Raw genomic sequence first — 13,753 nt, forward strand, 5'->3', positions numbered from 1 at the left:
ATCTGCCTTCTTCGTATCTCATTGTCAGTTGATTTTTTTTTATTTAGTTTAACTGAGTGTTTCTGCTCCCGCTGAAATATTTTACACCTTATGGTCCATGATGTCAAAGCCGCACTGACAAAAAAATACAGAGACATAGATATATGTGATATTTGGAATAACTCATTTTATGACCTGTATAGTACATTTTGGAAAACGTGGCACAGATGCAACATTAATAATAATAATAATAATTCATTACATTTATATGGCACTTTTCTCAGTACTCAAAGCGCTATCCACACAGGGAGGAACCGGGAAGCGAACCCACAATTTTCCACAGTCTCCTTACTGCAAAGCAGCAGCACTACCACAGCGCCACCTGTGAGGACATTATTCATATTATTCAAATTCATTTGCATGCCTCCTTGCAATTGTAAGCAGTGACCGCGTGGTTTTTTTTTTGGTTTTTTTTCCCCCCTGATCTTGCATGTCCCCACATGTTGCTGTATGGTGGTGTTTTTTTTGTACTCCAGGACATGCGGAGGAAAGAATAGTACAGAAAGGTCAGTTCAGCAATCATCATATTCAAATGTTAACAGTTCACACACACGCAAGGACCGTCCTTCCTACATTTACGACATGTGTACCTGTTGCAATGCACACACTTCTCTCTTCTCCCTATGCTCTTTGGCATCTCACAACAAAGTTCCAGACTGCCCCTGGAAGCAACATGAGCACAAGAAGCGTGTGCCAGGAACTTCATGAAATGGGTTTCCATGGCTAAGTAGCTGCATGCAAACCCTAGATCACTATGAGTAATGCCAGGCATCAGATGGAGTGGTGCAAAGCGCACTACCACTGGACTCTGGAGAAGAGGAAACGTGTGCTCTGGAGTGATGAATCATGCATCACTGTCTGAAATCCTGATGAACCCATCTGGGTTTGGCCGATGCCAGGAGAACACTGACTTTCAGACTACATAGTGCTTTTACTGTAAAGTTTGGAGGGTGAAGGATAATGATCTGGGGCTGTTTTCAGGGTTTGGGCTCAGGCCCCTGGTTCAGGTGAAGGGCACTGTTAATGCTACAGCATACAAAAAAAATTTCAACAACCGTGCACTTCCAACATTGTGGCAACAGTTTGGGGAAGGCAGCATGACTGTGCCCTGACACACAAAACCAGGTCCATAAAGAGGTGGAGTAACTTGAGTGAACTGCAGAGAACCTTGACCTCAACCCTACTGAACACGTTTGGGATACATTATATTCCTGATAGTAAGGCACGTCTTCTCATCCAACCGCAGTACCGCACCTCACAAATGCTCTTTTGGCTAAATGGGCACAAATTCCCCTATATACACAATCTTGTGGAAAGCCTTTCCAGGAGATAGTAGGCTACAATAGTCACTGGAGGGCATATAAGGGGGCAACTCCATATTAATGCTCATGGTTTTGGAATGGAACTTCCAACAACTTCATATAGGTGTGATGGTCAAGTGTCCACAAACATTTGACCATCAAGTATATTTTTGATGTATATTTTGTTACCTGGGATTGAAGCCTCAAATCCAAAAACTCAGTTTCTGAAGCAATAAAGACCAAATGCTGTCATCTAAAGTTCTGAGCTCAAATGGTGTTGCAAAAAGATCTCAGAGGCCAAGCTCATGATTGTCAATGGTGCAGTAAACCGTTTCAAATAAAAAGGTTCTTCAAATAGCCGTGGTCAGTACACACCTGTACTTCTCCCTGTTGGTGTGATTTCATCCACAAGTGCTGCCCACTTGGTGAAGGACGTGACAATATTGTAATGACAACACCTAATAAATTGAATTTGTACTTTCCTCTGGATGCTGTACGGTAGGAGCAGTCCTCAGGCCTGTTAGACTGGCCCGTCATGTTTGGGACTGATTTGGCCTCCACTGAGTCAGAACTGAGCTTAAATTCAGACAGCAGCTTGCAGAACTAACTCATATTTTTGATGTTTGATGGTATTTCTCCAGACTATTTAATTCAGAGTTGAGGAGTTTTCACTTTGGGCCTCTACCATCAGACGTGATTAAAAAAAAATTAGAACAATTGTGACAAGGCCAGGCCATTCACTCCTACAAGAATGTTCATACTGCTCACCTAGATTGTTCAAAATAACATCAAGTCAAGATTTGAAGGTCCCACCATCCACCAAAACTATCTGGGTAAAATCAGACATTAAATTACGGTGGTCTTCTCTTGCATCATTCAGATAATAATAATGGCAATCTCACAGCCACACAGGCACTTCTGCTTACTGCTATCAAGGCAGTGTACTCTAAAACTCCTGGCTTTTGTCGTGTGTAACCGATGTGATGCTTTTGACACCCCTCTGTTTTCTTCTTCTCTATAAATCATATTTTCATCCTGCTTTTTTTTTTGTTCAGGCAGATTTGAATAATTCATTGAATGTGCAGAGGTGAAAAGGCTGCCAGTTTCTTCCCTGCACTTGGCTTTTCATCTCGATTACATCCAGCATCCGGGCTCCTAAATTTCCTCCCCAGGGTCCTATCATATTCCATAGTGATTGCATTTTTTTTTTGTGGCTATGCTGTTACATTCAATTTGGCCTTACAAGTAACACTCTTGCTACAAATAACTAAAACTGCCATTTGTCTCTTTCATTCCTACTGAGAGATAAAAGACTTCAGACTCTGGAATTCTTTTTCACATCTCTCCTGTCGTCTTGTAGATTTCCATTTATTTTAGAAAGCCTTTATTGTTAGTTGGTCTCCTACTGCATTTGTCTCTGGCACTTTTTAATTGTGCTGACTTCTAGTACTGTGAGGTTCTAATGGCCTTGACTGTTCATATCCAGCAGCGTTCTCTGGTTCCTTTATTTGTTTCTTATCTTCTTCTGTCTGTGGTGGGTTCTTTAATTGCCATAATGATCATTGGAATCAGGGCTACTATGTTTGTTGGTGCACCTGATGAAATTCAGATCAGTTAGCTGTTTGAGTACCCATCTTGCACAAACGTCACGGTATCCAGAGTCATCATGCTCGATAGCGTGCAGATCCACAGCTGATATCCAAGTGTGCAGCAACAGTGGACAATGTAATCCATCGGTCTTGTCTGATGTCGATGTGGGCTTTTATGGAAGTGATGGTCAACCAGATCGAGCTTCGTTGGTTCCATTTGATTTTCCCACTGTAAACCTTTCATAAACTTTTCGCTGAGTTGTGCGGTTTTCTCTTTTGTACTGAGCCAGCATTCTTCTGCGAATTTCTGCAGGTTTCACTCCCTCTGCCCAAAGAAACCTCAATACGGCACGTTGTTCAACAGTGGTGCAATCCTGCAGAGGGGTCTCCAAGTTAATTTGACCATGGCTTTAACTAGACTAATGCAAGTGTGCTGTGCCATGTGCTCGAACTCCCTATAAGCCATTGCGAATGTGTCATATTTGATGCAGTTACAGTGTAATTTTCAAATTGCCTTTACTTTTTGAACCCTCCTGGTGTTAAATAATAGACAAGCACCACATATTTTGACTTATTTAATTTTTCTAATAGACAACATTATCCAGTGCCAACTACAACAACAACAACATTTATTTATATAGCACATTTTCATACAAAAAGTAGCTCAAAGTGCTTTACATAATGAAGAAAAGAAGAATAAAAGACAAATAAGAAATTAAAATAAGACAACCTTAGTTAACATAAAAAGGAGTAAGGTCCGATGGCCAGGGTGGACAGAAAAAACAAAAAAAACCTCCAGAAGGCTGGAGAAAAAAATAAAATCTGTAGGGGTTCCAGGCCACGAGACCGCCCAGTCCCCTTTGGGCATTCTACCTAACATAAATGAAATAGTCCTCTTTGTAGTTAGGGTTCTCATGGAGTCACTTGATGCTGATGGTTATACAGACTTCTGGCTTTTAATCCATCCATCATTGTTGGAACATCATGGTGCTTTGGGTAGATGGTGGTGGCACAAGCCACCACCAATAGGACACCGGAAAAGGAAACAGAAGAGAGAGTAGGGGTTAGTACAAATTTTGAATGAATCGTTATTATAATGAATTGGATATACAGAGTGTCAGGATTAAATTACAGTGAAGTTATGAGAAGGCCATGTTAAAGTAATGTGTTTTCAGCAGTTTTTTAAAGTGCTCCACTGTATTAGCCTGGCGAATTCCTACTGGCAGGCTATTCCAGATTTTAGGTGCATAACAGCAGAAGGCCGCCTCACCACTTCTTTTAAGTTTTGCTCTTGGAATTCTAAGGAGACACTCAGTTGAGGATCTGAGGTTGCGATTTGGAATATAAGGTGTCAGACATTCCGATATATAAGACGGGGCGAGATTATTTAAAGCTTTATAAACCATAAGCAGAATTTTAAAGTCAATTCTGAATGACACAGGTAACCAGTGTAGTGACATCAAAACTGGAGAAATGTGTTCGGATTTTCTTTTCCTGGTAAGGATTCTAGCAGCTGCATTCTGCACTAACTGCAAACGATTGATGTTTTTCACTGTATGAAAAATTATTGCCTCCTAATTGAATCCTCACAATTTAAGAGATATTTAGAGTCAGCTGATTAAACACAGCCATGTTTGATTTTAGCCAGTACTGCTCAATATGACTCTCACTTATTTTAACCCTTCTCATCAGAGTCAGAAGGACAAAGATTCAACAAGCCAATAAGGCAGTGATCAAAGATTATTCCTAAAGAGGTCAGAAAGAAGCTGTTTGTCAACCAGTCTTAAAAGTTATTTCTAAGACTCCACCGAACCACAGTGAGAGCCATAATCCCCAAACTGAAAAGACTGTTAAATAATATAACCAAAGAAATCTCAAAACCAGATGGAAAGAAGTACTCTTCATGCAGTGGTCATCTTTGTAAGAGAAATAGCTTTACTCGTCTGCTAACGGCTTCTTTTTCTCTCTCTCTTTCCCTACATCAGAGGGTCCCTGTTTGATACATTCCATGAATGGAGACCTGTTGCGTACCCTGGAAAGTCCAGAAAACTACATGCAGCCACGTCTTGTCCAGTGCTCGACTGAAGGACACTGTTTGGTCTACTATGAAAAGGGATCGTTCTGCATGTTCAGTATAAACGGAAAACTGTTGGGTCACATGGATGTGGAAGAGAATATCAAGGTGGGTATACGTGTTAAATGCACTTGATGCGGTTTGCTCAACTGTTTTAGATGTGCAGGGAGATACAACTTTATTTGTCCTCAGGGGAAGATTTGGGTTCCTACAGAAGCTTTTTATATAAATCTACTATATATACAGTACTGTGCAAAAGTTTTAGGCAGGTGTGAAAAAATGCTGTAAACAAAGAATGCTTTCAGAAATATAAATACTGATTGTTTATCGTTATCAATTTACAAAATGCAAAGTGAGTGAACAAAAGAAAAATCTAAATCAAATCAATATTTGGTGTTACTACCTTTTGCCTTCAAATCAGCATCAATTCTTACAGGTCCACTTGCACAAAGTCAGGGATTTTGTAGGATTCTAGTCAGGTGTCTGATCAACCAATTGTACCAAACAGGTGCTAATGATCATCAATGTCACACGTAGGTTGAAACACAGTCATTAACTGAAACAGAAACAGCTGTGTAGGAGGCTTAAAACTGGGTGAGGAACAGCAAACTCTGCTACCAAGGTGAGGTTATGGAAGACAGTTTCATGTCATGGCAAGATTGAGCACAGCAACAAGACACGAGGTAGTTCTACTGCATCAGCAAGGTCTCTCCCAGAAAAAGATTTCAAAGCAGACTGGGGTTTCAAGATGTGCTGTTCAAGCTCTTTTGAAGAAGCACAAAGAAACGGGCAACGTTGAGGATCGTAGACGCAGTGGTCGGCCAAGGAAACTTAGTGCAGCAGATGAAAGACACATCAAGCTTATTACCCTTCGAAATCGGAAGATGTCCAGCACTGCCATCAGCTCAGAACTGGCAGAAACCAGTGGGACCCAGGTACACCCATGTATTGTCCGGAGAAGTCTGGCCAGAAGTGGTCTTAATGGAAGAGTTGCAGCCAAAAAGCCATAACTCCGACGTGGAAACAAGGCCAAGCGACTCAAGTATGCACGAAAACATAGGAACTGGGGTGCAGAAAAATGGCAGCAGGTGCTCTGGACTGATGAGTCAATATTTGGCTGTAGCAGACGGCAGTTTGTTCGTCGAAGGGCTGGAGAGCGGTACAATAATGAGTGTCTGCAGGCAACAGTGAAGCATGGTGGAGGTTCCTTGAACGTTTGGGACTGCGTTTCTGCAAATTGAGTTGGAGATTTGGTCAGGATTAATGGTGTTCTCAATGCTGAGAAATACAGGCAGATACTTATCCATCATGCAATACCATCAGGGAGGCATATGATTGGCCCCAAATTTATTCTGCAGCAGGACAACAACCCCAAACATACAACCAAAGTCATTAAGAACTATCTTCAGCATAAAGAAGAACAAGAAGTCCTGGAAGTGATGGTATGGCCCCCACAGAGCCCTGATCTCAACATCATCGAGTGTGTCTGGGATTACATGAAGAGACAGAAGGATGTGAGGAAGCCTACATCCACAGATCATCTGTGGTTAGTTCTCCAAGATGTTTGGAACAACCTACCAGCCGAGTTCCTTCAAAAACTGTGTGCAAGTGTACCTAGAAGAATTGATGCTGTTTTGAAGGCAAAGGGTGGTCACACCAAATATTGATTTGATTTAGATTTTTCTTTTGTTGATTCACTGCATTTTGTTGATTGATGAAAATAAATGATTAACACTTCCATTTTTGAAAGCATTCTTTGTTTACAGCATTTTTTCACACCTGCCTAAAACTTTTGCACAGTACTATATATATATATATATATATATATATATATATATATATATATATATATATATATATATATATATAATATATATATATAATATATATTTTGTGACAGATTGGGGGCACTCTCGCTCCCTTGAACCTTCGGACAATATGTCAGACACCAGATAAAAGTCCAAAATGTTATTTGTTATAATAATAAATGTGCACAAAGCACCACCACTCCACAAATCTCCAATAAACAATCCTCCACTCCCAGACGCTTAGCCACCCTGCCTCCCAACTCAGCTCACTGCTGGGATTTCCCACAGTCCTTTTAAAGTGCTTGACCCGGAAGTGTTTCTGATCCCTTAGTCCATGCGATTCTTAACACTTCCGGGTCAGGTGAAAACTGTTCTTTTTCATCCCGGAAACACATCGTTTCTTCTGTCCATGTGACTGGGACGTACTTCCGGGGTGTAGGGAAAATAGTCCTTACTTCTCCCTGCAGCGTCCTCTGGCGGCCCCCATGGTATCCAGTATGGCTGTGAATAAACACTCCATTGTCCATAATTCCCTGCTGGCATTCGGGGCACTTCCACGCTACAGAGAGGGCTCCACCTGGCGGCCTGAGGTATTGGCCGGGATGAATGGCCGGCCATATCCCACTATATATATATATATATATATATATATATATATATATATATATATATAATATAAATAAAGGGTGGTCCAGATCTAATTATGCAAATTTTAATGCAATGCAGGAAATCAATGCAAGACAAAAGAATTGTTTGAAATATCTTGTAGTAAATGAAAAGGAACCTACATTGAATTAATTCACTGATTTTCCATGTAATGTCCCACTTGTCCTCCATTCAGTTGGATACAGGCTCGGAGTCTTCTGGCTACAGCATCAAATTAGTCTCGGCACATTTGCAGAGGAACTTTCCCGAACTCCTCAACAATCGCCAGGCACAGATCCTCCAAACTGTCAATAGGATGCGCGTGGGCCTTGTCTTTAAGATATCCCCAAAGGAAAAAATCTTATTCTGTTTTTAAAATTATAAACGAAAAAAATTTTAAGAACTCACAACGCGCGAGACGAGACTTTGTGCCAAGAGATTTAACCACTCCCAGGGCCGGAAATAAAAGACCAAGAATTAATAGGACAGCTGCTGTACAGGCTTTTAAATGTTCGAAGCACTGCGCTAAATGCAGATTATGTGGCATGGCAGCAGCTGCAGCTGATCGAGCAAAAAGGAGGTTAAAAAACATTTGTTTCCCATTGTATCACCCTTTAAGAGGGGGTTTTAGAGGAGCGACCACATCTCCTTGGGATGTGTTCAGCCTCCCTCTTCACAACATGAGCGGCAGAGACGCGAAGTGGGTGGTGCGTAGCGCAGGCCGAGGGGGGGTTGGAAAGCAAAGCGAGCAGGGGGCGAACCCCCTAGTAAATCCATAAATAGGTAGATAAATAGATACTGTAATTATACACACAAAATATGGTCTAAACACACATCAGAATGACTAAAAAGAAAGAAAACCTCTGACTTGTCAGTCCCAGTCCCAGTGAGGTGCTATGCAGGCATATTGCTGTCTGTATAGTGGAGCCCGTGTACTGTTTCTTCACACACTTCTGCTGAATCATTAGTTTACAGTATTGCTGTGTGAAAGAGAGGAGGTGCAGCCCTCCTTCAAAATGTTTAATTCTCTCCTTTTCTGCGACCTCAGGTTGGGTGGTGGGGTGGTGTGGTTCAGAGTGCATCCTATAACTGAGCCTGTCCCTTTAATTAGCTTGTTGTATCGGTGGGCCGCTCTTGAATTGATACTACTAGCCCACTGGTAACAAATTGGACTAACCTTCACAGAGTCAGGTTGTCAAATATAGGAAATATTTGCAGTTCTAATAAGCTCCTGAGAACATAAGGACATCAAATGTAAGAACTTGACAATTTTGAGACCAATCAGTCTATCAAGCTCGATGGTTTCAGGGTTTCTGCTTGTCTACATATCTTGGTAGTTTTTCTGACTCCCACAACTCATTGCATAAAGAAGAGCTTCCTGGCTTCAGTCCTTATTGCACTTCTTGCCTTGTCATGTGCAACTTTTGTTCCGATAGTGGACGGTGTGTTCTGGCAGATAAGACATTAGACATTAAATCTCAAGGCTGGCTGGTTCAATCCCCACTACTGAGTTGCGGTGCGACCTGAACAACTCCATGTCTGTACCGTATAAATGGGGCTGTATAAAATAAGGCCGGTGGGTTGTTAAACATAAGCAGGGGTGGCTCACGTTTTTGTTTCAACGGAATTTAAAAGCTAGTTCTGGAAGCTTGCCACTTTGTAGGGCCTGAATCTCACAATGGAGCAGCTCTTTAAACAGGATCATATTCAGCCTTCTCCTGCGTGATTTGTTGCTGTGATTGGTTTAATCATCAGCCCAGAAGGTGTTTACATAGCACTTCACATCCCATTAGAAGTAATCAACTTCAGAATTCATCTGACGTAAACTTTGAGTCATATTTAAGGAGCATGCTTTTGCTTGCGGTCTGATTCTCAGTAATTGGATTTATGGACTTGGAACTCCCACTTCAGACCTCTTTCTGTGTGACCTTACAGCTCCGTAAACTCAGCAAAAGGATTTTAGGATAGATTTAATATTGTTCATGTTGATTTAGAAGGCTGTAGTGAAGTTTGGTAATTCTTTTATTTTATGTTTTTGCCATTTTTGTCAATAATATTAGTGGAGAGGTTTGAAACAGTAGATTGCACCATCACTTGAATGGGTCCTCTTCATTAGTACTCTGGCTGCAACTTTTTAAATTGTTAATTCTGTATACTTCATGTTTTGAAGATCATTAGAAGTATTATTTTCTGTATGATTACACATGTATTGTAATGTTTGATCCCACACAACCCTGAATTGGATTATATAAGTCGGACAATTTAAAAACAAGCAAAAACTATTATTAGGCACTCAGAAAATCATTTGTCCACATGCACAGTCTTTTTGTAATCACACATCGCTGAAGGTTTTATCCTAAAGTTTGGATTTTAAACCCCAAACGTTCTGGTTCAAGAGTCAGTTCTAAGCAATGCACTTCATCTTTTTTCATTGCAGTTATTGAAATATATATAGTGTGTGTGCAAATATATATCTACAAAGGAAGAAACAATGAATCGCGTATCTTAAAATAGTCATTTATTCCAGAACTTTCAAGACCCACCAGGTGTCATCATCAGAGGAAAATGGTTAGACATCCAGGAATCAAGGGCAATATATAGCTGTGGTGTATCTTAAACCGCAGCATACATCCTCTCCAGATCAGGCGTTAAAGTAGCATATAAAGCATTAAACACTCTACGAACAGTTCTTTTTAATGCCAAAAGCAAGAAATCTGCAGCAGACACACAGAATGCGGTTTACAGCATACAATGTGGTTCATGCACAGCTGTATTCATGGAACAAACATCAAAAACACGCACAATACCCACACAAGAGCATCGCAATTCTGTCAGAAGGAAAGACCCACGGTCTGAGATATATACACATACCAATTCGACCAGATGCACTTTTAACTGGGACACGGTGCTAGTAAGATTCAGGGCAAATACTAAGACTGCCAGAAAGCAGTGGCACTCATATAAAAAGCCATTTAAGCCATTAAAAAGAAGAACATCCAAATAATAAAAAAGACTTTATGACCAACATCCTCCAAACCCCACCTTACTAATCACCGCCCCCTACATCCATCTACCTACCCCTTCTTCTTTTGCTATATATTGCCTTTGATTCCTGAATGTCTAATCATTTTCCTCTGATGATGACACCTGGTAGGTGTTGAAAGCTCAGGAATAAACGACTAATTTAAGATATGCCATTCATTTGTTCTCCCTTTGTGGATTTCTAGCTATCAATATGCAAACCTTATCACATACCTTTACTTATACAGTTAGGTCCATAAATATTTGGACAGAGACAACTTTTTTCTAATTTTGGTTCTGCATATTATCACAATGAATTTTAAGTGAAACAACTCCGATGCAGTTGAAGTGCAGACTTTCAGCTTTAATTCAGTGGGGTGAACAAAACGATTACATAAAAATGTGAGGCAACTAAAGCATTTTTGTAACACAATCCCTTCATTTCAGGGGCTCAAAAGTAATTGGACACGATGCGAGAGGTACACCGACTCGAATGGAGGCTGGCGTGTGAGTGAGGAGGGCCCCGCCAGGCTCCCCACTCCTGACATCACGTTTGCCCCTCCCTCTGTCTCGGATTAGCGTGAATAAATTGGTACCACAAACGAACTATGATACTTAGCGCAATGAGAGAGGTCGTAAAATCACCTGGAATGTTCAAGCAAACTATAGAAAAAAAACCTGATAAAATCCATTAAGTAGTTCTCTCGTGAAAAGCACACAGACACAGACACAGACAGACAGACATTGGAGATATATCCATCCATCCATCCATTGTCTCCCGCTTATCCGAGGTCGGGTCGCGGGGGCAGCAGCTTGAGCAGAGATGCCCAGACTTCCCTCTCCCCGGCCACTTCTTCTAGGTCTTCCGGGAGAATCCCAAGGCGTTCCCAGGCCAGTCGAGAGACATAGTCCCTCCAGTGTGTCCTGGGTCTTCCCCGGGGCCTCCTCCCGGTTGGACGTGCCCAGAACACCTCACCAGGGAGGCGTCCAGGAGGCATCCTGATCAGATGCCCGAGCCACCTCATCTGACTCCTCTCGATGCGGAGGAGCAGCGGCTCTACTCTGAGCCCCTCCCGGATGACTGAGCTTCTCACCCTATCTTCAAGGGAAAGCCCAGACACCCTGCGGAGGAAACTCATTTCAGCCGCTTGTATTCGCGATCTCGTTCTTTCGGTCACTACCCATAGCTCATGACCATAGGTGAGGGTAGGAACATAGATCGACTGGTAAACTGAGAGCTTCGCCTTGCGGCTCAGCTCCTTTTTCACCACGACAGACCGATGCAATGCCCGCATTACTGCGGATGCCACACCGATCCACCTGTCGATCTCACGCTCCATTCTTCCCTCACTCGTGAACAAGACCCCGAGATACTTGAACTCCTCCACTTGGGGCAGGATCTCGCTACCAACCCTGAGAGGGCACTCCACCCTTTTCCGGCTGAGGACCATGGTCTCGGATTTGGAGGTGCTGATTCTCATCCCAGCCGCTTCACACTCGGCTGCGAACCGATCCAGAGAGAGCTGAAGATCACGGCCTGATGAAGCAAACAGGACAACATCATCTGCAAAAAGCAGTGACCCAATCCTGAGCCCACCAAACTGGACCCCCTCAACACCCTGTATTGGAGATATATATATCTTTATATATAATCTTCATTTGGATCTTGATCTTTGTTTGTCCGTGAATTCACTGCCTTGTGTGGTGTTCCTGCTGTGTTCAGTAGAGGGCAGTAGTGATGGAGGAGGAGAGGAAGTGAGGGTGAGGATCGTTGGATGAGGTTGGAGTGTGGTGATTAAAGAGGATTGAACTAAAGGAGACTACGTGCTGTTTGTACTGGATGAATACACAACACCTTGGTTGTTACTTTTGTTTACAAACACTGTCGATACCACTCTTTGTGTTTAGATCTGGCGTCGACACCATGCTTTGTTTTTAGATCTGGTGTCGACACCTGCTTCGTTGTCGAGACTGTGGTTTTTTGTGTTTCTATCGACCGTCGTTGGCAGCACTTCGTCCAAATCGAATGTTCACCCACTTCTTGGAGTCGGCAGTCAGAGTATATAAGTCGGACACACTTCTGTGATTTTCCATCAGTCGGCGTTTGGAGTTCAAGAAAGAAGCATTGGTTCTTCCTTACTCTTTAAATTGCCACAAAGCAACCTGCGAGATTGGAGAAAGGTTGAGAAGAGATCGTGAGAGGAAACGACAGCGTCATGAAAACGAGACGGACTGTGAACGGAGAGAAGCAGAAATGCTCCTACACCACCACATAATTACTATTCGGACAGTGATTCCGAGTAGGCCGTTCCTATCGAATCAATGTCCAAGGGTTTTGTTTTGTAATTTTGTTTCCCTTATAAAAAATCATAATGCTGTGCGACGAAGGGCCCAGTTCACGACTGGCAGCCGCGTTTTAACAGGGAGCCCTTCAAAGACAACTTTAACACACGCAACGTAGTTGGGCGCACGTGGCTAGTATATATATAAATAGAGAGAGATATATACACAGTATATACAATATATATATACAGTATATGGAAACGTGAGGTCTTATTTCTTTTAATTTTGCCCTTTTCCTCTGTAGTATTAGCAAAGTGATTCGAAACACGTTTTTCACGTGTTTACTGAATGGGTCTTCTTTCTTAGTACTGTGGCTGATTTCCTGTAGGTTCAACTTTTTTTTTTTATTGTTAATTATGCATATTTCATGTTTTGAAGTTCATTAGGATTATTATACACAGCTGCCCACTTCTGACAGGGAGGAAAAATAAAATAAGTCTCTGGCTGTTTGATTACATAACTGTTTATACAATAAGCATGCAAGTCACATCTAGTTAAAGTGAACCTTGTGATTCTGGACATGTTTTCCAGTTGAACTGCAAAGTAAATGTTGTTGTTTTGCTTACCAAGCCTCCATCCTTCAGTGTGCACGTTGTAACTATGAGGGGGCTGGCTGTGTCACAGCCGATGCTAACTTCAGCGTCATTTTACTGTTTCAGAAGCTTTTTGTCCCTTTACCTCATACTTATGCAGGAAATGTTTTGTTTATTTTTTGAATTTCCTCATGACATAGGCCGGTGATTTCCTGAGGGATTCTTGATTTTTGTCAGTTCCCATGTCTTTTACTGGCATGCATATCCTATTAATTAGATGAACAAGTATCCCCTTCCCTAACATCAGTCACATTACTGCCCATTTAAAAACTGCTTTCTTTGTGTGGTCTGGGAGCAGCTTATAAAAAAAAAGTGTCTGTGGGTTTGTGTCTGTAAAATG

The 13,753-nt window shown here is 41.8% G+C and overlaps 1 protein-coding gene across 3 annotated transcripts in view; it reads left to right on the forward strand.

Moving 5' to 3' along the window:
• The window catches only part of lrba (LPS responsive beige-like anchor protein), an 830,448-nt gene that overhangs the window by 785,335 nt on the left and 31,360 nt on the right, over nucleotides 1–13,753 (forward strand). For all 3 annotated transcript variants that reach the window (XM_051928096.1, XM_051928098.1, XM_051928097.1), the window contains exon 54: nucleotides 4,915–5,111. In XM_051928096.1, the coding sequence (XP_051784056.1) occupies nucleotides 4,915–5,111 (197 nt within the window). The remainder of the gene's footprint in view (nucleotides 1–4,914; nucleotides 5,112–13,753) is intronic.

Source organism: Erpetoichthys calabaricus, chromosome 5, assembly GCF_900747795.2.
Source record: "Erpetoichthys calabaricus chromosome 5, fErpCal1.3, whole genome shotgun sequence".
Lineage (NCBI taxonomy): Eukaryota > Metazoa > Chordata > Cladistia > Polypteriformes > Polypteridae > Erpetoichthys > Erpetoichthys calabaricus.